The sequence below is a fragment of the Notechis scutatus genome, chromosome 3 (assembly GCF_049901735.1).
Source record: "Notechis scutatus isolate UNSWTSFEM ecotype Mainland chromosome 3, rNotScu1.2, whole genome shotgun sequence".
NCBI lineage: Eukaryota > Metazoa > Chordata > Lepidosauria > Squamata > Elapidae > Notechis > Notechis scutatus.
In genome coordinates, this window is record NC_142011.1 from 118,503,966 (window position 1) to 118,527,388 (window position 23,423).

The 23,423-nt window shown below is 35.8% G+C and overlaps 1 protein-coding gene across 1 annotated transcript in view; it reads left to right on the forward strand.

Moving 5' to 3' along the window:
- CFAP61 (cilia and flagella associated protein 61) overlaps positions 1 to 23,423 on the forward strand; it is a 142,406-nt gene that overhangs the window by 59,299 nt on the left and 59,684 nt on the right. Inside the window, exons 18-20 of the mRNA XM_087961089.1 lie at positions 8,927 to 9,054; positions 22,034 to 22,132; positions 22,872 to 23,040. Of these exons, the coding sequence (XP_087817215.1) occupies positions 8,927 to 9,054; positions 22,034 to 22,132; positions 22,872 to 23,040 (396 nt within the window). The remainder of the gene's footprint in view (positions 1 to 8,926; positions 9,055 to 22,033; positions 22,133 to 22,871; positions 23,041 to 23,423) is intronic.

The window sequence follows — 23,423 nt, forward strand, 5'->3', positions numbered from 1 at the left end:
TGAATGAAGTACAGGGTGATTTCATAGCCAATGAATGGTCCTCTTCTCTGTCACTTATTTTTTTAATTCAAAATGATATGGAGGCCTTTTGCTATAGGAAGTGGCTCATTGCTGAAGCACTTTTATAATACATGCTGCCCTACCCAAACCCCAGTAAAAAAGAAGTAAAGATGATTGTCTTCAGAAAAAAGGGAATTTTCAGTATTTATAAAAATAAATTTAGAATGAGAAATACAGAGGTCAGCTGTATAAGCATCAACATAGGTCCCAATGAATTAAATGGAATTTATTGCCTAATACATATGTTAAAGATTGCAGATTTAAAATGTCAAAAAACACTATAATATTTTCATATCAAAATAATTTTGTTTAACAAAGTTTTTTCCCCAAGGAGCATTATTGCTCAAACATTAAGTTATTAATAATTTCTATTGAACAGGCATGGGCCAAAACTAGTTATTCTTGTCTCAGGCAGCTGATGATTTTATACCACTAGTTGTCATGCAGATACATTTGTTCTGAGTTGATGGATGGCTGTAAATTTCCTCAGTGTAAATGTCAGTGGTTTTGTGTATTATTGCCATTAGATTTCGTTTGGAAGCTTAAACATTACACAGTTATGAGGAAGCACCAGATGGCTTCATTAAGAAAAATGCTTTGAATGTTTACTACTTATGTTCATGTGTGAAATTAATAGTAAGGTGACCTATCATCATTTGGAAAATATGATGTCAGTAATATAGAGATGCTGACATTATTTACTGTAAACTGGAATATTCATGCTGGCCTGCAGTTGGTTAAGTTAATTTCTTTCTCAGTGTGAAGGTTGTTTAGATATGGAAGATAAATATTATTTGTCAAATATTATTTCTAAGCATCATCCCAAGAATAGAAGCAAACCTTACTCTTTCTGTGATATGCCATTATTCACCTGCATTGTTGAATTATATAGCATGAAATATAAATGTTAGGGGTTGTAACATTTAATTTTAAACATCACTTTTAGTCATTTTTTATTATTGGAAACTTTCTTTATATTTTTATATTGTTTTATCCTATATGCATGTTCAGAATTTGAATCCTCAGCAAGGAAAGTTAGCTGTTGCTGAATTTCAATCATTGTTGAAAAAAATGGAAAATAGTTATTTTACATAACTTGCAGGCCTCAGGAAACATTGAAGCATGACATGGAGCATGCCTTGAGAAATTAATCAGTCTGAGTTTGACAGATTAAATCCCAAGTAACTATTGAGTTTGTGCAGCAAATATTTCCTGTCTTATTTTCAAGGCAAAGACCTCCCAAAATGAATTTTTAATCAACTAGAAATACTAAACATTAGAAGCAAAAGCATCATGGTTTGGACATCATGGGTTTATTAAAAGTAAGGTTTCTATTTCAAAGATCATCTTGTTTCAGATTTCTTAAATTTCTAAAGTTGTGGAACTTTTATGGTAAATTCAAAATAAAACTAATAATCTGTTATAATATTTTTAGAAACATTTGAATAAAAATACATATTTTCATTCATGCCAAGTTGATCATCTAAAATAGTGTTCAGTAAAACTTGAAGTAATTGTGTAGAAAATATTCCTTTTCCCATTACCATATGCTCAGAAATCTTCAAGGAGTTTAAAATATCAAGCATTATTTGTTCATTTGATTTACATCCCGTATTTTATTCAGGAACTCAAGATATTATTCATAATGTTTTTTCAGCTTTTTCCACACAACAACAACATCACTATGAGGGTTGAGCTGAGTGGGAGCAACTGGTGCAAAATCTTCCAGTGATCTTCCATGACTAAGAATGGATCAGAACTTGGGTCTCCCTGCCTAACCATTCTAATTATCTGACTTAAAATACAGTATTCGTTTTCCTCATTCTTTTTTGCACAAGGAAAGAGAGACCTCCTTGGAGAAGAAGGAATGAGTAATGGCAGAAGCAATTTCAGTAATTTCTCCTAACAGCAGGAGAATTCTAAAATTTTCTCCCAACACTTGGGGAAAGGAAAAGGAATAATGGTAGTGTAGATATAAGAAGAACTGGGAATAGTGTCTTGTCCACCCTACTTTTGCTCCAATTAAGCATGGGTGTTCATGTAGTCTGCCATTCTTGGTTTGAATATATCCCTAAAGTTGTGACTGTCATTTCAAAAACTGTCTCCCAAATACGATTTTTCTCTAAAGCAGGGGTGTCCCTCTCTAAAGCAGGGATGTGGCCCTTTCATTGAGGGCCACATCAGGGTTGTATTTGACCTTGGGGTCCCGAGGTGGGCATGGCCAGGGTGGGCATGGCCAGCTTGACATCACTTGTGTCGGGGGCACCTGTGGTGCCCAAGTGTTCTGCCAGCGAAAACTGGCTCCCAAGCTCCATTTTGGCTGCAACAGCCTCATGCAACACTCTGCCAGTGAACACAGAGTTGGGAGTGATGCCTGCGGCCCTCGCGAGCTCCATTTTCAGCTGCGATAGCCTCCTGCAACCCACTGTCTGCAAAAAAAGAGCTCGGGAAGGCCACACACAGCCCGCCCAAGCTCTGTTTTTGCGGGCAGAGGCACTACAGGCCGGTCCTTCTCTGTTTCCAGGGTGGCCCCATGGGCCAGATCTAAGCACCCCCTGGGCTGGATCTGGCCCCCGGGCCTTGAGTTTGACCCCCCTGCTCTAAAGGGTTCTGTTACCAAATTCTGCACTGTATCCCATCTTAACTGCTTTGATAATAAAAAGGATTGATTAAGACATGAGTAGGTAGTAGATATGGTAAATCAGAGCAGAATGCCTTACATAGATTGGATTGCTGGGTAGAGAGAGTGGAATCTGTCAAGAAGGATAGAGAAAACCCGAGACCCTAGAGGATGGAATTAAGTAAAGGAAAATAGTAGATCAAATAAAGGAAGACAGATGAAATAAATATGAGCTGAATGTTACTCTGGAAAGAGTATAATACATCTAAAAAACAACAAACATTCTTGGAGTTAATAAAGGGGTATAAGAATATCTCAGAGGAGTTAAATGATCGGAGCTAAATCAAGAATAGGAGAGATAATCAAAATGTATGGAAATCTTTTGAATAGTGACAGGTATAGCAAAAAGTACTATGGGAAAATTAACAATGCATCTATCAGAAAGTTATACAGATATACGAAGCTGTTCTGAGCATGAATGTTCAGAAGGACCTGTCACATCGTTTGGTTTTGTAGTTTCCATAGTTATTTTGGTGCTTGCTTTCAGCAGAACTAACCTTCTGCTGCCATCTTGAAGCCAACTGGACAGAAAATAACATACAGTACTTGAAAAGACTTGCAGCTGTATTGTGCACCAGTAGATTTCAGTTTATAGGATTTCAGTTTATAGGATTTCAGTTTATAGGATTTCAGTTTATAGGATTTCAGTAGATTTCAGTTTATAGGATATGCAAGAGCAATGATAATCTTTTGTTCCAGGACAACTACGCACTCAGGAGCAAGTTGAATTACCCACAAACAGTTTGTTCCGTTTCCTGCATTTCAGTGAGCTACGATATTCTTGCTTGATCAAGAGGAATGTCATGGATGTAATTTTGTTGGATTGCTTTTTGCATAACATACTCAGCATACAATAAAATTCTCTATTTTGCACTATTGCACTATATCTCAGAACTTTATTTATTTATCATTTAATTAATTATTTGTTTGTTTGTTTTTTATTCATTGATCCATTCAACTTTAGGCTACTATGCAAGCTCCACTGACATTAATTGATGTGCGTTGTTGCTTCTCCCTGACACTGAAAGGACATTTTCTGCTATACCATCTTTCTGGTACTTTATTTGGAAAAGGAACCTAAAACTCATGAGCATTTTGTACATAAAAAAATGGGCAGAAAAATATGGTTAGATATACTAAAAGATGGAGGAAAGTTCTAACTGACAAAAAATAATTCTGCACATGTCCATTATTTTTATGATGTCAATATTCTGAATTTAAAAATCAAATATTATTCATTTTTAACTCCATGGAACTGATTGGCCATATTCAAAACTAATATCTTGCCTTTCACATCCGAAGTGGCCTCTTGTTAGGAGATGCAGAAAAGTAACAGAGAGGCAGTCTGTCTTCCCAGGTGGAAACTATGTGACAGGTGGTCACAGCAGGAGTGACTCATCTCAGCATAAGCCTCAATTCCAGTAATCAAAGATAATAAATCTTTTTCTGTTGTGCATTAGTTAATGATTACCATTTCATTCAATAATAGCAGAATATAAATAAGGAACTTGATGGTTAATATATTGTGATGTCTGAATATATCTTTTGGGGTAATGTATATTATGTAAGGATATAGCAGCATTGTGACATGATATCAGCCAAATTTTTAATTTCTTGGAGCAAATTGCTGTACTGGTAAAAAATGAATTTATTGCACATGAGAGTTTTGTAACTGGAGCTATTATATGGCAAATAAAATGAGTTTAATGTATTGGTGGTGCCATTCTGAACTCACAACTCTGCTTGAAGAGTAGGTGGCATTGTGGTATGGATGGGTCTTTTGTGTAACTTCTTGTTGTATGCCACTTACACCCTTCCTCCGATCAGGAGACTTTGATCACAATTACTCATGCCCTGGTCACCTCCCAAGTAGACTATTGCAATGCACTCTCCATGAGGCTGATCTTGAAGAGTGTCTGGAAGCTTCAGTGGTATAGAATGCAGCAGCACAGGAAGTTATATGTGCTCCTAGCAGGCATATTACACCTTTGCTCTAAAACCCGAATTGATTGCTGGTTTGCTTCTGTGTCCAATTCAAAGTGCTGGTTTTTGACCTTTAAAGCCCTACATGGCAAGGGACTTGGTTACTTGAGGGACCACCTCTTCCTGATTACATCTATCTGTGCTATCGGATCCAGCAGGAAGAGCATAATGTAAGAGTCCTGTCTGCAAGGGAGCTCCATCTGACAGGACCTAGGAGAAAAGCTTTTTTCTGCCATGGCCCCACATCATTCCTCCTGAGTGAGGTTGGTCCCAACTCTTGTGACCTCCTGGAAAGCTCTTAAAACCTAGATTATTTCAACGAACCTATAGATTATCTGTCAAGAGGGAGCCTGTGCCCTGGCTGTGTTGCTCCCTTCTTGTGATCTTGCTTGCTTTATTTTGTTTTTCCCGTGTTGACTGTTTCACTGATTTTACAATGTTAGATTTATTAAATCTTTGGCTCTATTGTACGTCACCCAGAATCACTATGATTGAAGTGGGAAGCTCTGTAAGTTTTATAACTAAAATAAATACATTGGACACTTACCACATGGTGCTTTCGTATTATTATTTTTTTCCTTTTGGTATTCTCTCAGAGGAAGTTTATAGTAAATTTATGACATATATCTTCCAAACTCTAATCCTCTCCCCTTTTGGAGTTCTTTCTTTTTGCTATTTTCTCCCTCCTCCAAATAACCTGAACCTAGCAAAGGTAATTGCCAAATTCAAATCAGAGCTCTTTGAACTTATATAATTGTGGAAGAAGGCTTCTCAAGTACGAAAGGAGAATGATGACTTCCCTTACTTTGAAATTTACTCTGACAGTGCATGAAGGAACAATATTTAAATTGCAAGCATCTTTCTCATTTACTACCTTCATTCTCTAGCATAAAGCAAGTTTAGACACTTGGTTTCTGTATTCTTTGAAAACATGTGAATTCAATTATTGTGACCTATAATAATAAAATAATCTCTGTCGGCATGAACACCATTGTTGCTCTTCTGGTTTCTGGCGTGCACATGTGCACAGTCCAGCTAGTCCTTGTAGGCACCAGAGCACCGGAAAATGGCCCCAAAAATGGGCCTTCTTGGGCCTTTTTCAGGCAATTTTCCAGGTTGTTTTCAGGCCTGAAAAATTTCTTGAAATGGCCTGAAAAACAGCCCAGAAAACAGCCTGAAAACAGCCCAAAAACACCCTGAAAATGGTCTGAAAAATGGCCCCCCAAACGACCTGAAAACAGCCCCCCAAATGGCCCAAAACAGCCAAAAAACAGGCATGTGCACACCAGCCAGCTGGTCTTTGGGTTTCTGGCACTCCGGCACATGCACATACACGCACATGCATACGTGTTCTGGTTTGGGCACTCGGTGCCTAAAAGGTTCGCCATCGCTGGTCTATATTAAGGATTAGTGTTAAGAATTGTGTGCATGCTGAAAGTTAAAATTGGGCATTATTTTATAAATGTTACCAGCAAGAACTGTATAGAAGAGTATTGTATATTGCTGCTATTTTTGAACAAATGAGAGAAGGAATGACACAGAATCAGTTGGCAGAGAAAATAATAATTCATATTCATCACTTCACCTCTAACACACAGTGCTAGTAGTAATGGATAACCATCTACTCCCTCACATAAAATAAGTTTACTGAATTTCATGAAATACATTTTTTATTTTGCATTTTCAAAGGCTTATCAAATCAAGTATTGTTATAAAACAGGGATTGATAGCTCACTGCATTAATTACTCATTACTCATAAAAGCATTTATAGAGGTCTTACCACCTAAAAATTTCTAACTGTGATTTTGTGCCTGTGAAGTCATAGTAGGTCTTGCAGTGTCTCTATTTGACAAAGCTTTATCTAATATTGGGATTATAAACACTTTTGATTACATATTTAGAACAATATGTAAGCACATTAATACAGATAATATTTAAAATGCAGTTGTATTTCCATCTGGAATATTACAAAGGTCAGAAAATGTATGTTCTTCTGTTGAAAAAAGGATTTGCCATTGTGCGTAATACAAAGAAAAATAGAATTTCTATGGAATCATAACAGCTGGCTGCCATCTAGAGTATGGAAGATCAGAAATTAAGATTATCAGTTGATTTACTAAGATATTGTGTGGCATGGCCTTGTGATATTATCTAGAAGGAGTTAAGAAATGGACAGGGTAGGAAAATTCCTGTGATGGTGAATGTTATCTTGAAAGATAGGATAATTTTACTGATTCTGGAAGAGGAGTAAAAGTAAAGGTAAAGATTCCCCTGCACATGTGTGCTAGTTGTTTCCAGCTCTACCCCACTCTAGGGGCAGTGTTCTTCTCCATTTCTAAGCTGAAGAGCCAGCGCTGTCCAAAGACGTCTCCGTGGTCATGTGGCCGTCATGACTAAATGCGGAAGCCGCATTCCCACCAAAGTGGTCCCTATTTTTCTTCTTGCATTTTTACATGCTTTCGAACTGCTAGGTTGACAGAAGTTGAACAAGTAATGGGAGGTCATTCCATTATACGGGGCTAGGGATTCAAACCACTGAACTGCCGGCCTTCTGATCGACAAACTCAGCGTCTTAGCCAATGAGCCATCAAGTCCCCTGGAAGAGGAGTAGTCCATCCCATTCTCAAGAAACTATCTCTGGATCCCATAGACTTGGACTATTTCTGACCAGTTTCTAACCAGTTTCTTTCTGGGGAAGGTTGTGGAGAAAGTGTTCAGCCTAGCACTCAAAAAATCATGGAGGAAATGGATATTCTGGGCCCCTTCCTGTCTAGGTTCGAACTAGAATACTGGCTTGAGACCTCTTTGATCACAGTTGCTGATATCGTATTGAGACAAGTTTGGTTGCACTTGGTGATGTGGTAGGTCAGGATGAGGGCAATGTATCCATCTTGGTGTCTCTTGACGTCTTGGTAGCCTTTGAAACCCATTGATCATGGAATCTTTCTGAACTAGCTTAGGGTGTTGGAATTCTGTTATGATTCTCTTTCTTTCTTTGGAGATGGCTCCTCATGTTGAGGGAAATGTGGTTTAGTCCCTGATCCCTGCTTTGCGGGGAGGGGGGGGGTCTCAAGAGAGCACCAAGGACCCCTCATTTCAACCTTGAGCTATTCAAATATTGTCTTCTGTTGGAAATTTTATGTGTTCTTCTGTAGATCCAAATGAAATATTGTTTGTTTAATTGTATGCCATAGTTTCATCTGCGCCCAATAGAGGGTGGGATGAAGATGATGATGATTCATATGGATTGCAATGCTGATAAAAATGTTATATAATTTTGCTGTATTTTCTCTTGCACAAAAGTGACAGACCTGAACTGCATGAATTGGAATTCTGTATGGACTAACAAATCAGTGGATATTAGCATTGCTACGTGAATCGGTGTAAGAAAATATTAAGATTTGCCTGTGGGGCTTCAAACTTATATAGAATTACAACTGTTTACTGTTACTACCGGAATCCAGTATTGCCACATTCCCCCGATAATAATAATAATAATAATAATAATAATAATAATAATAATAATAATAATAATAATAATAATAATAATAATAATAATAATAATAATAATAATAATGAAAACTTTATTCACATAGCTACTGCAGATTTTGCCTCACCTAATCCTAAACAGCAGTTCCTTCCCTCCTTCTCCCAGTGCTATAACATAGTAAGAGCCCATTTCTATTTTGGAGATTTCTCAGAAGCTCCTTTATGGGCTTTAGCTTTTCTATTCCTGGAAACTACCTGGTATTATTCTTCTTATAATGATTCTCTTCTCCCGCTTTCTATACATACCACTTTTTTCTGTTCAGCATTTTAAAAACGTCTGCATATATCCACTTTGGGCTGTATGGATTTCTCCCATTTTGTCTCGAGGGGGTTGAAAATAATTGCGCCTTCGGTATCTTGTTCCATGAAATTTTCCATCCTTCCTGGATCTTTTTCTCCTCAAGGATTTAAAGCACTTTTGACAATTTCAACATATTTCATGGCAAATTGGAATTCTTTGGGGAAAAGTGGAAGGATACTAATATCTCTGAATATTGGTGTCTCTAGATTCCCAATTATGTTGGAAAATTGGAATTCTCCAGACATGTTTTACAATTTGAAAGTGTCATATATTTCTGTGTCCTTGTTTATAACACATTTGTAATCTAAATATACTAAAGAACATATTTTTTTGTATTTTATTCCTCATGCAGTTAAAGTATGCACTGTATCATTTCAATCGGAAATTGTCCTTGGAGCCTAAGGTATCTGTCAATTGTAGAATAGTAGTTGTTGGATCATCAAACGTAGGAATCTCCTTCTTGGAGACACTGATTTTTTGGTAAGTTTTTTACATTTGTTGTCATTTAATTTCACACTGGACAATTTTTCACTATATTTGTTTGTTCAATTTTGCATTTACGTCTCATCTTTTTAATGAAAGCTCAGTGTTACGTAATTGTAAATCTCACCTTATTTCTAAAACAATAACTCTTGAGATAGTTTAGGCATAGAATAAATGATTTGTCCAAAGTTGCCTAAGGATAAAGTCAAACTATATGTCATCATTTCATGTCTGGCACCTTAGCTATTATAATTTACCTAACCTATCTATATTGCTGTGATCTAAAGTCTCTGTGTTAATGTACACATGATACTGATTCCTTCCACTCAGTGTTAAAGACAATCAAGTTGATTTTTATTTGTGTATGGCATACATTATAGCTGTGGTTGTAGCGGTGATTATCACTAGCATTCACAGTGCTGATAATGTAATTCCAAAAAGAAGATCTCTTTAGAACGAAACCGTTAGAGCAGGCATGGACAGCATCTATCTCTAGTTTTAGGTTTAGCCAGGATGGCCAATGATTTAAAACATATGGAAATTTCAAGCTAATATTTGGAGGTCCAGATGTTTTGTTGTTATTGTTAGTTGCCAATAAGTTGATATTGACTTATAGAAACCCTGTAGATAGTTGTTCTGGATTGTATTTCCTCTTCAGTCAAATGGCTATTAATCCCTGCTAGAGTTGAATCTATCGCTGTAGTTATTACATTGATCAATTACAATGCTAATCTTTTTTTCCTACATTTTCCTTCAATCTTGTCAAGAATGGTATTTTTGTCTACTATTCTTTCTCTTTGCATGTCCATAATATTAAACTGTTATCCTTTTGAGTTGATGAAAGCTTGAGCCTACTATTTAATGATTTGTTCATCTAGCAGTTCATAATGCTCAGTACCTTTTGTCAATATCTATCTATCTATCTATCTATCTATCTATCTATCTATCTATCTATCTATCTATCTATCTATCTATTTATTTTCTATAGCCACCTATCTCAACCAGGTGACTCTGGATAGCTTACAGTTTTAAAACAATAAAACATTTAAAAACAATAAAATAATCCAAAATTAAATATACAGCAACCAGAATAACTAACTAATTAGCAGTGCACCAAAGATACAAGGCCTTTAATACATCTGGAGCCCTAGGTCCAGTACACAGTTAGGTTTTTTAAGCCTTATGAAATTTGGGGCCATTGTAATTTTTGAAGAGAAAATACAGTATTCCACAGGGCAGGCATTATAGCAGAAAAGGCTCCGCTTCCTGTCCCTGCCAGCTAACATTTTGGCTGATGGAATCTGCACCATGCCTAGTCTGCTGACCAAATCAGAGAGAAAAAAGCAGTCCCTTGGGTAATCCGGTCCCAAGGCATGTAAAAGTGACAATCAGCACCTTAAAGGGTAGCAGTGTAAAACAAACTGGTAGCCAGTGCAGCTCAGGAAGTAGTGGTGTTACATGTGCCCTATAGCCAGCATTAATTACTATCCATGCAGACACATTCTGCATTAATTGAAGCTTCTGAATGTTATTTAGGGGGACCCCTATGTAGATTGCATTGCAGTAATTTATACAAGGCCATGGATGACTATGAGCAGGGTTTCCTGGTCCAGGAATGGGTACATCTGGAGCATCATCTTAAGATATGCAAGGACTTTCCTAGCCATAGCTGCCACCTGCTCTTTGAGCAGGAGCCATGACTCTAGGAAGATCCTCAGATTGCATACCACCCAGAACCAAAGATAGAAAAACCTTGTCTCCAGAGGGTCCAAATACACACAGTCTTGCTAGGAATGAGTTGGAGCCTGTTTTGCTCCATCAAGACCCTAAGAGCATCCAAACAATATCATACTATAATTCAAAGATTCCTTCACTCTCCAACTTTCACATCTACATGATTGTTGAAAATACTATGGACCAAACAAATTGGGTCTTAGTTTCTATTATTCATTAAACTACAGAAAGATGCAAGTTGCAGTTCCTGCAGTTCTTTGAACTCAGAAACCCAGATCTGAGATACCCATAAAGTTTGTTTTCATTTATTTATAATGAATTAGGATAGGGAAAGCATGGAATTCTTCTGATATTTTTAGCTCTTTACAGAAGTGACTTTAGAAGGTATTTTTGTTAACATGTTAACAAAGTGATACACTATATGTGTGTCTATGTTTCTGCTGTCCCTACCCCTCTTTGTATGAGTGCATGCGTGCGTGCTATGATTAGAACGGGGCTTAGAATGGAGGAATCAGGAGTGTTCTAAGCTGTTTCCCAATTTCCTCTTCTATAAGAATATAATGGGTGTTATTTCTGGATTTCTTTTCTGGTTGGATCCAACAATTTTCATACTTGATCTTCTTCCCCTGTCTAGATTTAGTTCCAAACTGTTGTTTTCAGAAAGCTATCCTGCTGATGGAGAGATGGATAACCAGTCTGAAGGAGATAATGTGAAGCTCCCTTAATAATTTCTTTATAGCATACCTTTGGATTGGAAAGGGAAAAATAAAGAAAGCATCCAGAGCTTGACTTCTTGAATTCCTCCAGAAAATATTTTTTAGCAGTTGCCATAGTCAGTTTCCTTACCTTTCTATGTATTGAAGTAATATTTTAGTCCATTTGAGTTGTGTGTTTCTGCTTTCCTCTGTTGCAACTGTATGTGTGCTCTATATACAGGGAAACAGGGCAAGCCATACACTGTTTTGCTCTGGGTTACATGAGCAGAAGAGAGGAGAGAGGGGGATTTAGTATGGACTAACCAGCAGCATTCCAAGTCACTGCCCAACTGCTTCTCTCAAAAGGAGGCATTAGGGGATTCTTTTTTCTAGAATGTTTACTCTGCGGGCCCAAACCAGATTTGGTTCCCATTTTACTTTGATGTTTCTTTTGGCAGCTTCTCTCACCAAATTTGGTCCCATTACATTCGGTTTTCAGATGTACAAATGGAATTCACATCTCTTTTATGCAGTGTTTTCCATTAAGATGGCAAGAATAAAGAGGAAAGATCTAGAGGTAGTTATTAAGAATCCACTTCTGCAGATTACAGTGAAGTATGTGGATTGCAAATGACAGATGCAATTCTATTCTGACTTACTAGACAACCTTGTTAAAAAAATACATTAACCTTAATTACACCACTTAGATGGAGACTTTCACATTATGTCTATATCATGCTAAATAGTCTAGAGTCAAATGCAGCTAAAGATTGACATCTCATTATATTTGAACTATTCAATACATATATTTTCTTGGAACAAATAATTTGGAGAAGTATGTGATTCAGAGTATAACTATGTTCAGATCACATTTAATCTGGGCAGTGTACATTAGGTCAGGTCAGACTGGCTGAATTCCTCTAAAAGCCTCTGTGGAAGGGCAAATAGGTCCATTACATTCATGCCAAAATTATTTGCTCTAATGCAGTGGATCATTACATTTTTTATAATAAATTACAAACTATAACAAAGAACGAGATAGTAAGGACATCTTTATATCTTTCCCACTCATGTTTATCATTAGTCATTTTTCTTTTCAGCCCAGCCTGCTTCAAGTATCAAAGCATGATTAGTGTATGAAAATAACGTGGGGAGAACTTGGCTCTTTTATCGTGCTGCTTTTATTACAAAAAAAAATCTGTTTTATATGTGAAAAATGTACTTCTATTTTGTACATCTGCTTTGTCTATGTTACAGAATGATTTAAAGCTTGAAAGACCTCTAGAATAGTCAGAACCGTGTCAAACTCTTCTAGAAGAGTAAAAATGGCCTGTTTTGAACTTAAAATTGTTTCAAGCTTGAGATGAAACTTCTCAAGTTTGAAATATTTGGGGTTTAAAATATTTTACCACCCCTATTATTATTAACCATAATATTATTAATAATCTATTTTGCCATTATTTTCCAACATACTCAATTCTCCTTTAAGAACAGATATATTTTATGAATAGCTAGTTTTCTAACAAGAGAGGTATTCATAATTATATAAATTCATATACTCATTACTTAGGTATTCTATTGAGATGTTTGTCTTACATATCCCTTTCTTAATTTGTTGACTTATTTACCTTTTGAAAAAAAGATTTTTGTATACTACAGTAAACACTATTTACTGCAAAAGATAGCTTTCTCTCTGTGTGTGTGTGTGTGTGTGTGTGTGTGTGTGTGTGCATGTGTCTTTGTATTTTGTATTATTTATGTGTAGTTTGCTTAAAGGTGAAAGTCTGTAGAGATTCTCAGTCCTCCAGATCATGTTTGTCCCAAAGGATGTTTGGTCCTTTGGGACTACCATGACCTGGATGACTGAGAATCTCCACAGACTTTTAGCCATACAATTTGGGATGAACACTCTTTGAATGATGTGGGAGTAGGAATGGATTTCCAGTGGAAAAATTGCAGACTACAGTAACCAGGAGCACTGCTCAAGAGACCCTGAGGACACAGAGAAACTTCCAAGTGCTTCAACGACCCTCTAAAACGATGCAAGTGACCAGCTATCTGGAAGGAATATAAATCTTTGCATTCTCCACTATCCTGTCAGAGCTAAAGAAGCTTCTTGGATGAGAAGCAAAATGTCTTCAAAGAAAAAACAAAAAAAGTCCAGTTCCTTCCTGAAAAAGCACCTTTGCTTAAAGGTGATAATAAAGCTACTAAAAAAAACAATATTGAAAGGCCAAATAAAACATGTTCAATTTTGAATAAAATATGAAAGAAACATTATTTTGAAAATATCACAAAAGAAAAAGCTAAGCTTCATTTATCATTAATAAATGTATAATATCTAAACTGGTATTTAGGGATATTTTCCAATAATTATATAGTTTATGTATATTTAACATATTTAATTGTATTTTTTTTTATGTTCAATATTATACATTAAGATACAATCAAATGATCATAATGTTTTTATTTATTCAGTTGTTTATATTTATCATCATATTAACAGTGTAGAAATATTGAAGAACAGAGAGTTTTGGCAAGAAGGAATAGGGGAAATTCTATACCCTATTTTTAAATGGATCACTTTTACTCCTTTAATAAAGACAATACAGAAAGCATAGCTATGATGCAAAAAGAAGAATTTGCACTACACCTTGTAGCAAGTATCTCTTTGTCCTATCATCCCTTTATCATCTGTTATTAGGAGACTGTCGAATTTCCCGACATAGTAGTCTAATAAATTACCCAAAAGTTGCATTTTTATGTTTAGGATAACATTGATTCATTATCATTCATATTGATAATGAAGAAGACAAAAGAATAAAATAAAAACTGCATATTCTTATACATAAAAGCACTTGAAAAAGTGTTTGACAATGTTCCAATAGGTCCTATAGCATTCTACATTTCTATAGTATTGCTATAGAGCAACTTTAACTTTGCTTTTCTTATCAGATTTCTTCTAGATGTGTTGATCTGGATTTCGGGTATCATTATAATGCTGTCCATTGAGAATAATGGAGATACATGGAGATACTATCATAGGCACGTTGACCCGAGAGGAAGTCCTGTTCAGCTAAACAGGACTGAGATTGTTGATAGAATGAATATAGCACTTATTGAGTTTATCCTTTTTTCTTTCCTTGGATTTGTTTGGCAATCATAATGGCTTATCAATTGCATGCTTCTAAGCTCTACTTAGAAAAGATACAACTCCCGTTATCTGGTAGCCCAGTATTACACAGTATCCTGCACAGCTGTCTTGTTTGGCAGTAGCTAGGATAATGCTTGCTGTTTAATTAGGCTTTTTATCTTTACATTTGTCTGAGAATGTCAGGAGCCTTCCATGTTGCCTGCCACTAATTAGTTGACTAATTAAATAGTTAGTGCTTACTTGCTGATCACAGGGCTAACATGTAATGAATATTGTAGTAATTGTTATTGTTTTATGCTATCTACCTTTTGCCACATGAGTTGATTGAAATATGTGCTCTTTTCAGATTGTTTTTTTTTTCTATATTGAGGGGAAATAATACAAAACAAAACAATGCACTGGCTTGCCGTGCACTTAGTATTCAGACAGAAATAAATAGGGCATGTTCTATCTTGCCTGGCTGTGAAATCAATTACAATAGATGGTGTCTGTGATAAATGCAAGGCATAATGATGCAAGATAGTGCTCAAAATATTTGCAGCAATCATTTAATAGAGAACAATAGTGTACTACAGGTCTATCTAGTCTAATGATTTTAATATATATTGGTAACATGAATAGAATAATTCTTATCTATTTCTCCTTATAAGCTTAGATCCCCAGAATGCACTTGGATTTACGGTACTTTAACTGAGGTTACATTTTCTTCTGTATATCCTTCAACATGTGAAACCCATCAATGTAGCAACGTTTCGGCAGAATCTCATCTGCCATCATCAGGCTTCTGTATTGTGTTCGTCTGATATATATATCTATATATGGAATTACTGGACTTCTAAATCAAAGTGAATAGTTTTGGCTTTGGAAAAAAACACACCTGTTCCCGCACAGTTGCTCATCTGTCTACTGGCTAAGTCCAGATCTGCTTCATGTGTTTCATGTAGGATTGGTCCATTAATGACTCCATAGACATAATGAAGGTTCTGTTCTATTGCATTTGTCATCAGGAAATGGTTTTGAATTATTTCATTGTGTATTTTTAACGAGTCTCTTGTAAGTGGTACAACTAATGTATGTATTTGATTCTTTAGCTTTCTTTTGGAGAGGTGTATCTTTGCCTGTACATGTGTGCATTCAAGCTTGATACTCAAATCACCTTTTTGTTTCATGAATAGCTATGAAATTCTATTGACTATCTACCTTTGCAAAAAGTGAAAATGATTTAAATAGTAACATTTTAAATGATTTCTGCTTTCCTTATCACATCACTAATAAATTGGCAACATGACCCGTTTTATTTTAAAGCCAAGGATGCTTAGGCCTCCTTTTGTAGCTGCACTTTAAAGCCAGGCAATGAAACCCAATACCTTTTACTTATTTCCCTAGATACTCTAATCCCTTCTGCTTTACAAGTATCTTTGAGCTGTTCTTCCCCTTTTGTATCCACAGCAACATGAATCCCTGCTGGAATTATTTGCTTCGATAAAGCAGGTGCACTTGTTTAATGCTTCGTTGGGTTGAGCTCTTAACTTGAAGCTTCAAAAAAAAAAAAAACCACCGTGATGGTTGCCCTGTGCTGTAAAGAACAGGGTATTCAGAATTTTTATATGTACCTCGCAGAAGCAGTTCTGTTTCTGGTGGGCACTATCTTTTCTTCAGCATGTTTCCATTTTGCAATGATCAAAAATACGCTGATTTTTTCAATATTAAAGAAAGCCTAAGATGGATGAAGCACTCTTGACTTAGTTCTGAATTGCAAAAAATGAATTAATTGCAAAGATTTCTGATTATAATTGCAATAATTTCCAAACTGTGTTCTATGAGATAACTAATACTTTTCCGCCCAAAATAAATAGAACTTTAATAGCTTTTGTAAACAATGTTAATCCAGAAAGGAGGCTAACCCTAAATCTCTGCAGAATTTACTGTTCTGTTTTTACGTTCTTCAGTTAGCTTCCACCTAACATTCATTTTCCAGACAAACTATTCTCAGTAGAGTGAAAAATACTGTAGAGAATCTTCACCCTTGCAAACTGTGCCTCTCATATTTACCTGTGAAATTTTTGTAGCTATACCTCCTTCCAGGTAGGAGGTTCAGTAACATAAAAAACTAATTTAATGGACAAATGGTAATTCTTAAGTTTTCTCCAGCTTCTATAGTTTTGCAAGCTCATATGAAGCAACAACTGAGCAGCCCAGGATAATCATTCTTAAAATGTTAATCTAGTCTTCCTTGATGTAGTATCTTCTGTTTGTTGGATTTAAATTCCCATAATGCCCAGCGGACACACCCAAATTTAAACAATTATGTGAGTTGAAATTCCAGCACATGGAAGTGACTAGGTTGGGAAGAGACAGCTAAGTTACCTTCATTTTGGCACCACATGAAAACAAAAAAATTGAATGAGAAAGCCTTAATTGCTGACTGAAAAATATTAAAACCTTGACTGATAAAGAGAGCAAGAGCTGAATTTTCACATCACCTTAGGAATCCAATCTGATTTAAGCAAATTTGGATCTGAACAAATTGAAAAATATACCTATTTATCAATCACTAAATACTGTATAAGAGAAACAAATAAGAGTAAATGTATCTCATTGCATAGACATTTATCTGTAATCTCAATTTATGACTGTGCCTCGAGGGAACCCTCTGTTAAAGTTTTGAAGGTTGCAGAGCCATAACAACTGAAACTGAATATTCTTAAAACTGTAGAGATGAAACTGGATTTTAGGAGGAACCCTTCTATTTTGCCATCTTTTACCATATTTAATGGCACAGTATCAACAGTAGAGTCCTTCAAATTTTTGGATTCTATAATCTCCCAGGACTTGAAATGACCACTTAACATTAGAACCATCATTTGTTTATTTGTGTCAGAAGCATCACAATTAAAATAAGGAATACTCTATGACTTACATTTAAAATATAAAATACAAGATTAAATTATGTAAAAATTAAACAGATCTTGCCCAGAAATTAGTTCCTGTTACATTGTCTTTTTGGAATCCAAGTTGGATATACTGGGTTAAATTTATGATCTCTGTGGTGCAACATTTTTTAGGGTGAAATCCAGCCTGCTGCAGTATGAAAAGGGATTCTACAGTTATAGTGAGGTGATTTTGTACCATTGTTTCAAAGATTTTGTAAGTATGGCACAAGAGAGAACTCGAACGATAGTTCTTAGGGTTATTGGACCCTTTATCTGGTTTTAAAACTGCAACAATTTTAGCCTTTCACCAGACACTAGGAATCTTACATTGTTCCAAGAATCATAATTAAAAAGACACAATGAAGAATGTTCTTTCTGCGTCAACTCAGGAAATTCACTGCCCCAGGGGCTGTTGATACAGTTTTACAGAGCAATTATTATATTGAATCTGTCATATGTACATCTGTAACTTTCAGCTTTGGTACAGCAACTAAACAGACCAAGTACAGACTCCAGTGGATAGTTAAGACTGCAGAAAGAATAACTGCAACTGGCCTGTCTTCCATAGACCTATATATTACCCCTCACATCCTGGACATAAACTGTTTCAATTCCTCCCCTTGAGATGGTGCTACAGGACATTGCAGGCCAAAACAACTAGACACAAAGACAGATTTTTTTACTCTGGCCATCACTCTGCTGAACACCTAATTCTCACAGTGCTGTCTTAATGTCTGTGTGTATTTACCCAAGTAATATGGCTGTAGAATTATTATTTCTTATTATCCTTTTTACTCCTCCCTCTTATTAGTATTGTTACTATGGTTATCATCATTCTGTTGCTTTGCATGTACAATGAGAGCTTCTGTACCAGAGACAAATTCCTTGTGTGTCTAATCACACTTGGCCAAATAAAATATTCAATTCAATTCCATTGACTAATATATCTGAGTTGGAAAATTTGGCATGAGGTTACTTTTTTAAGCTGTTATTTTTTTAATGACATGTAAAGATTGTATATGACTATGCTTTATTGCTGTTCTTTAATTAATGAAATTCTATACAGGTGAAACTCGAAAAATTAGAATATTGGGCAAAAGTTCATTTATTTCAGTAATGCAACTTAAAAGGTGAACCTAATATATGAGATAGTCTCATTACATGCAAAGCAAGATAGTTCAAGCCGTGATGTGTCATAATTGAGATGATTATGGCTTGCAGGTCATGAAAACCCCAAATCCACAATCTCAGAAAATTAGAATATTGTGAAAAGGTTCAATATTCTAAGCTCAAAGTGTCCCACTCTAATCAGCTAATTAAACCATAACACCTGCAAAGGGTTCCTGTGCCTTTAAATGGTCTCTCAGTCTGGTTCAGTAGGAATCACAATCATGGGAAAGATTGCTGACCTGACAGTTGTGCAGAAAACCATCATTGACACCCTCCATAAGGAGGGAAAGCCTCAAAAGGTAATTGCAAAAGTAGTTGGATGTTCCCAAAGTGCTGTATCAAAGCACATTAATAGAAAGTTATGTGGAAGGGAAAAGTGGAAGAAAAAGGTGCACAAGCAGCAGGGATGACCACAACCTGGAGAGGATTGTCAGGAAAAGGCCATTCAAAGGTGTTGGGGACTTTCACAAGGAGTGGACTGAGGCTGGAGTCAGTGCATCAAGAGCCACCACACAGAGACGGATCCTGGACATGGGCTTCAAATGTTGTATTCCTCTTGTCAAGCTGCTCCTGAACAACAAACAACATCAGAAGCGTCTTACCTGGGCTAAAGAAAAACAGAACTGGTCTGTTGCTCAGTGGTCCAAAGTCCTCTTTTCTGATGAGGGCAACTTTTGCACCTCATTTGGAAACCAAGGTCCCAGAGTCTGGAGGAAGAATGGAGAGGCACACACTGCAAGATGCTTGAAGTCCAGTGTAAAGTTTCCACAGGCTGTGTTGATTTGGGGAGCCATGTCATCTGTTGGTGTTGATCCACTGTGCTTCATTAAGTCCAGGGTCAATGCAGCCGTCTACCAGGAAATTTTGGAGCACTTCATGCTTCCTTCTGCAGACGAGCTTTATGGGGATGCTGACTTCATTTTCCAACAGGACTTGGCACCTGCCCACACTGCCAAAAGCACCAAAACCTGGTTCAGTGACCGTAGCATTACTTGTGCTTGATTGGCCAGCAAACTCGCCTGACCTGAACCCCATAGAGGGCATTGTCAAGAGAAAGATGAGAGACATGAGACCGAACAATGCAGAAGAGCTGAAGGCCGCTATTGAAGCATCCTGGTCTTCCATACCACCTCAGCAGTGCCACAGGCTGATAGCTTCCATGCCACGCCGCATTGAGGCAGTAATTGCTGCAAAAGGGGCCCAAACCAAGTACTGAGTACATATGCATGCTTATACTTTTCAGAGGTCCGATACTGTTCTATGTACAATCCTTGTTTTATTGATTGCATGTAATATTCTAATTTTCTGAGATTGTGGATTTGGGGTTTTCATGAGCTGTAAACCATCATCATCCCAATTATGACAAATCACGGCTTGAACTATCTTGCTTTGCATGTAATGAGTCTATCTCATATATTACTTTCACCATTTAAGTTGCATTACTGAAATAAATGAACTTTTGCACGATATTCTAATTTTTTGAGTTTCACCTGTATATTTACCTTAATAAAACCATAGACATGTGATCTGTGATGGTGCTGTTTTTGAAACTTTTACTGATCTTGAGTTAGCTAGTTTTCTAAACCTTGCAGTTTTCATAGCAAATTTCAGAATTTGGGCAATTACAGGAACTATAAGATCTGAAAAAAGGCACATAAGTTTTTCTTGGACTTCCTTTATACAGACCTCCCGTGGTATACAAGGAAAGCATAAATGAATTCCTGGTTTGCATGAAGGTTAGAGGGCCTTTAAAATGTAATGGTAAACTAGCATTACTTGAGCTTCAAATTTTTGTGTTCATCACTTTTGCTTCCCATGCAGTTGAAAAAGAAATGAAATATCCATGTTTTATACATAACTATATTTTTCCTTTATTTCTTTTCTATTTTTCTAACCAGGGATGAACAAATTTTATCCTTTTTCTCCCTGTTCAATGATTCTCAGATATTACCTATATCTCTACAGTTTTCTTGGCAAGGTGGTTAGAAGTGGTTTGTAATTTCCTCATTCCAAAGATAGAGAGAGCAGCTGGCCCAAGGCTGACTTTGGGTCTAAGAAGGGACTAGTACTTAGGGTTTCCCAGTTTGTAGCCTGATGCTTTTTAACTACACCAAACTGGCTTTGATACAAAACTCCTCCCCTTAGAATAAAGCACTTTGCACTCTGTCTTGAGCTTCTATTAAAGATGGGATATAAATGTAACAAATACAGAAACCCATAAATTATTGTGAGTACCAGAATTAACAAATCATCCTGTAAAAATTACTTTTTGGTTGCTGTCCATCCTTTTTTTACATTAGGACAACTTGCATTCTATTGAATACTTATCCCAGAAAGTAGGCAAGGCTATTCCGGAATTCTGAAAATCAGCTAAAGTAAAGTTTTACCAGCAGATGTTTTCCTCTTAGAGTACAACTTGATTCCATTTGTTTGATCAAACCTATTCACATAATACAACATTGCAGGTCACAGTTTTGAGTGACACAGGAAAAAAACCTGAGAATTGATGAAGATTTGTTAGTCCAGATTTACTTTTAAGGAAGATGAAACAGATATTTTCAAAATAGAAGTCCCTTTATTTGATTCAATATTATTTCCTTTCACTCCAAACCTAAGCATTCACATTAGCAATTAGATGTATAAATGATGATTATAAAGACGGTGATAATACAGGTCGTCCTCAACGTGACCTCAATTGAGACTGGAATTTCCATCGTAAGTCTTTGCGGTCACAAGGCATCACATGACCAGGCTTGCCTTTACAATCATTTTACAATGGTCCTAAATTGAGTCACCATGGTTGTAAGTTGAGTCATAAGTTAAGTCATGTGATTGTAAATGCAAACCCAGATTAACCAGTGATGTTTTGGGGGGAAATTGACAAAAAAAGTTGCAAATCATAATCACATGCCCACAGGACACTGCAACCAGTCATAAATGCAAGCCAGTTGCCAAGTACCTGAATTGTGACCATATGATTATTTGTAAGTTCAGATTTAGGTTGTAAATGATTGTTTCAGAGGCCATCATTAATCCAAACCATCATTAAGCAAACAACAGTAAGTCAAGGACTATGTCTAGCAGCAGCTATCACTAACTGTTACTACTATTATTGACATCAAAATAGTTTATGAAAGTTGATATAAATACTGATGCATATTTGCATAAGATACATGATTTCTGAGCATCAAAAAACAACTTAATTGACATTTCAATTGCTTATGAATAATATGAATTAAAAATAGCTGAAGTAAATTTACATAACATTTTGGTCTTCTGTTTTTTTGTAGCCCACACCTGAAATTCAACAATCTTACATTGATTTCAGCTCATGGCCTTCCAGGGAAAGATAAATCAAATAATCTGCATAAGGCATTTTTAATTAACAGGTTTGTTTGGAGTATTTTCAGTACTGCCAAAAAGACAGATATAAACATTATTTTATAATGGTAAAATATAGTTCTGATGCTATAAAGTATATTTATATACTGTAGTAAATGAGGAGTTAATCAAATTTAGTTTCTAACATTCGTACTCTCCTTGTCATGGATTTCAGGTATTGTCGTTTGTTAAATCACTATCCTTGTTTGGCCTTTAAAAACTATAGCAATGCCTTCGGTAATTCTTTCTTCCTCTGTTTAGCAAAAGTAGCAAAAAAGTGGGGGGACAGAATAGAGATGGAATAAGAAGAAGCTATTTTAGAAATGGAGAAGAAAACTGGGTGGAGTTTAAGCTAGACTTTGTTTATGCTGGGGTGTTCAATCTTGGCAACCTTAAAATCTGCCCACATGGCTGGCTAGGGTATTCTGGGAATTGAAGTCAACAAATCTTAAAAGTTGCCACGGTTGCATATCCCTAGTTTATGCATTAGGTTTGTAACAGCTGTATCTGCAGCAATCTGCACCTCTTGCTAATCGATTATTTTCTTACCAGCAAATGTAAGAACCTCCTATTGTTTCATTACAATTCATGTGTTTTCCTGTGGGGTAATACAATACCTTACTACGAACTACAATAAAATTTCTGAAAGGGAGCAAGAAGACTTGATTATGATATTTTAATCAATTTACCATAATATAATTAATAATTACATTCAATTACTAAAATGAACTTGTTGTTTCTTCACAGTTATTGTTTTAATGAGGATGATTATGCACTGATGTCACTTGGTTCATGGATTAATGTTGTGGCTGGAAAAATGATTGCTATAAACAGGACTGCAAAACATGTAATAGTTTCCAAGGAGAAAAAAGTGCCCTATGATCATCTCATTCTCTGCACTGGCCAGCAGTATCAGGTAAGTCCAATATTGAGGTAGCACGCCCATGCCTGGTTAAATGGGAAAAAATTTCATTGAACTCAGATTAATTAATTTATACTGCATATATACAGCATATTTATACTGCATATATATAACATATATATAACATATTATATATATATATATATATATATATAATATATATATATATATATATATATATATATATATATATATATATATATATATATATATATATATATATATATATATATATATATATATATATATATATATATATATATATGTGGGAAAATACCCGAACCAAGCCTACCATACATGTGTAATTCACGAAAACTTAAGAAAACATTTATATATATATATATATATATATATATATATATATATATATATATATA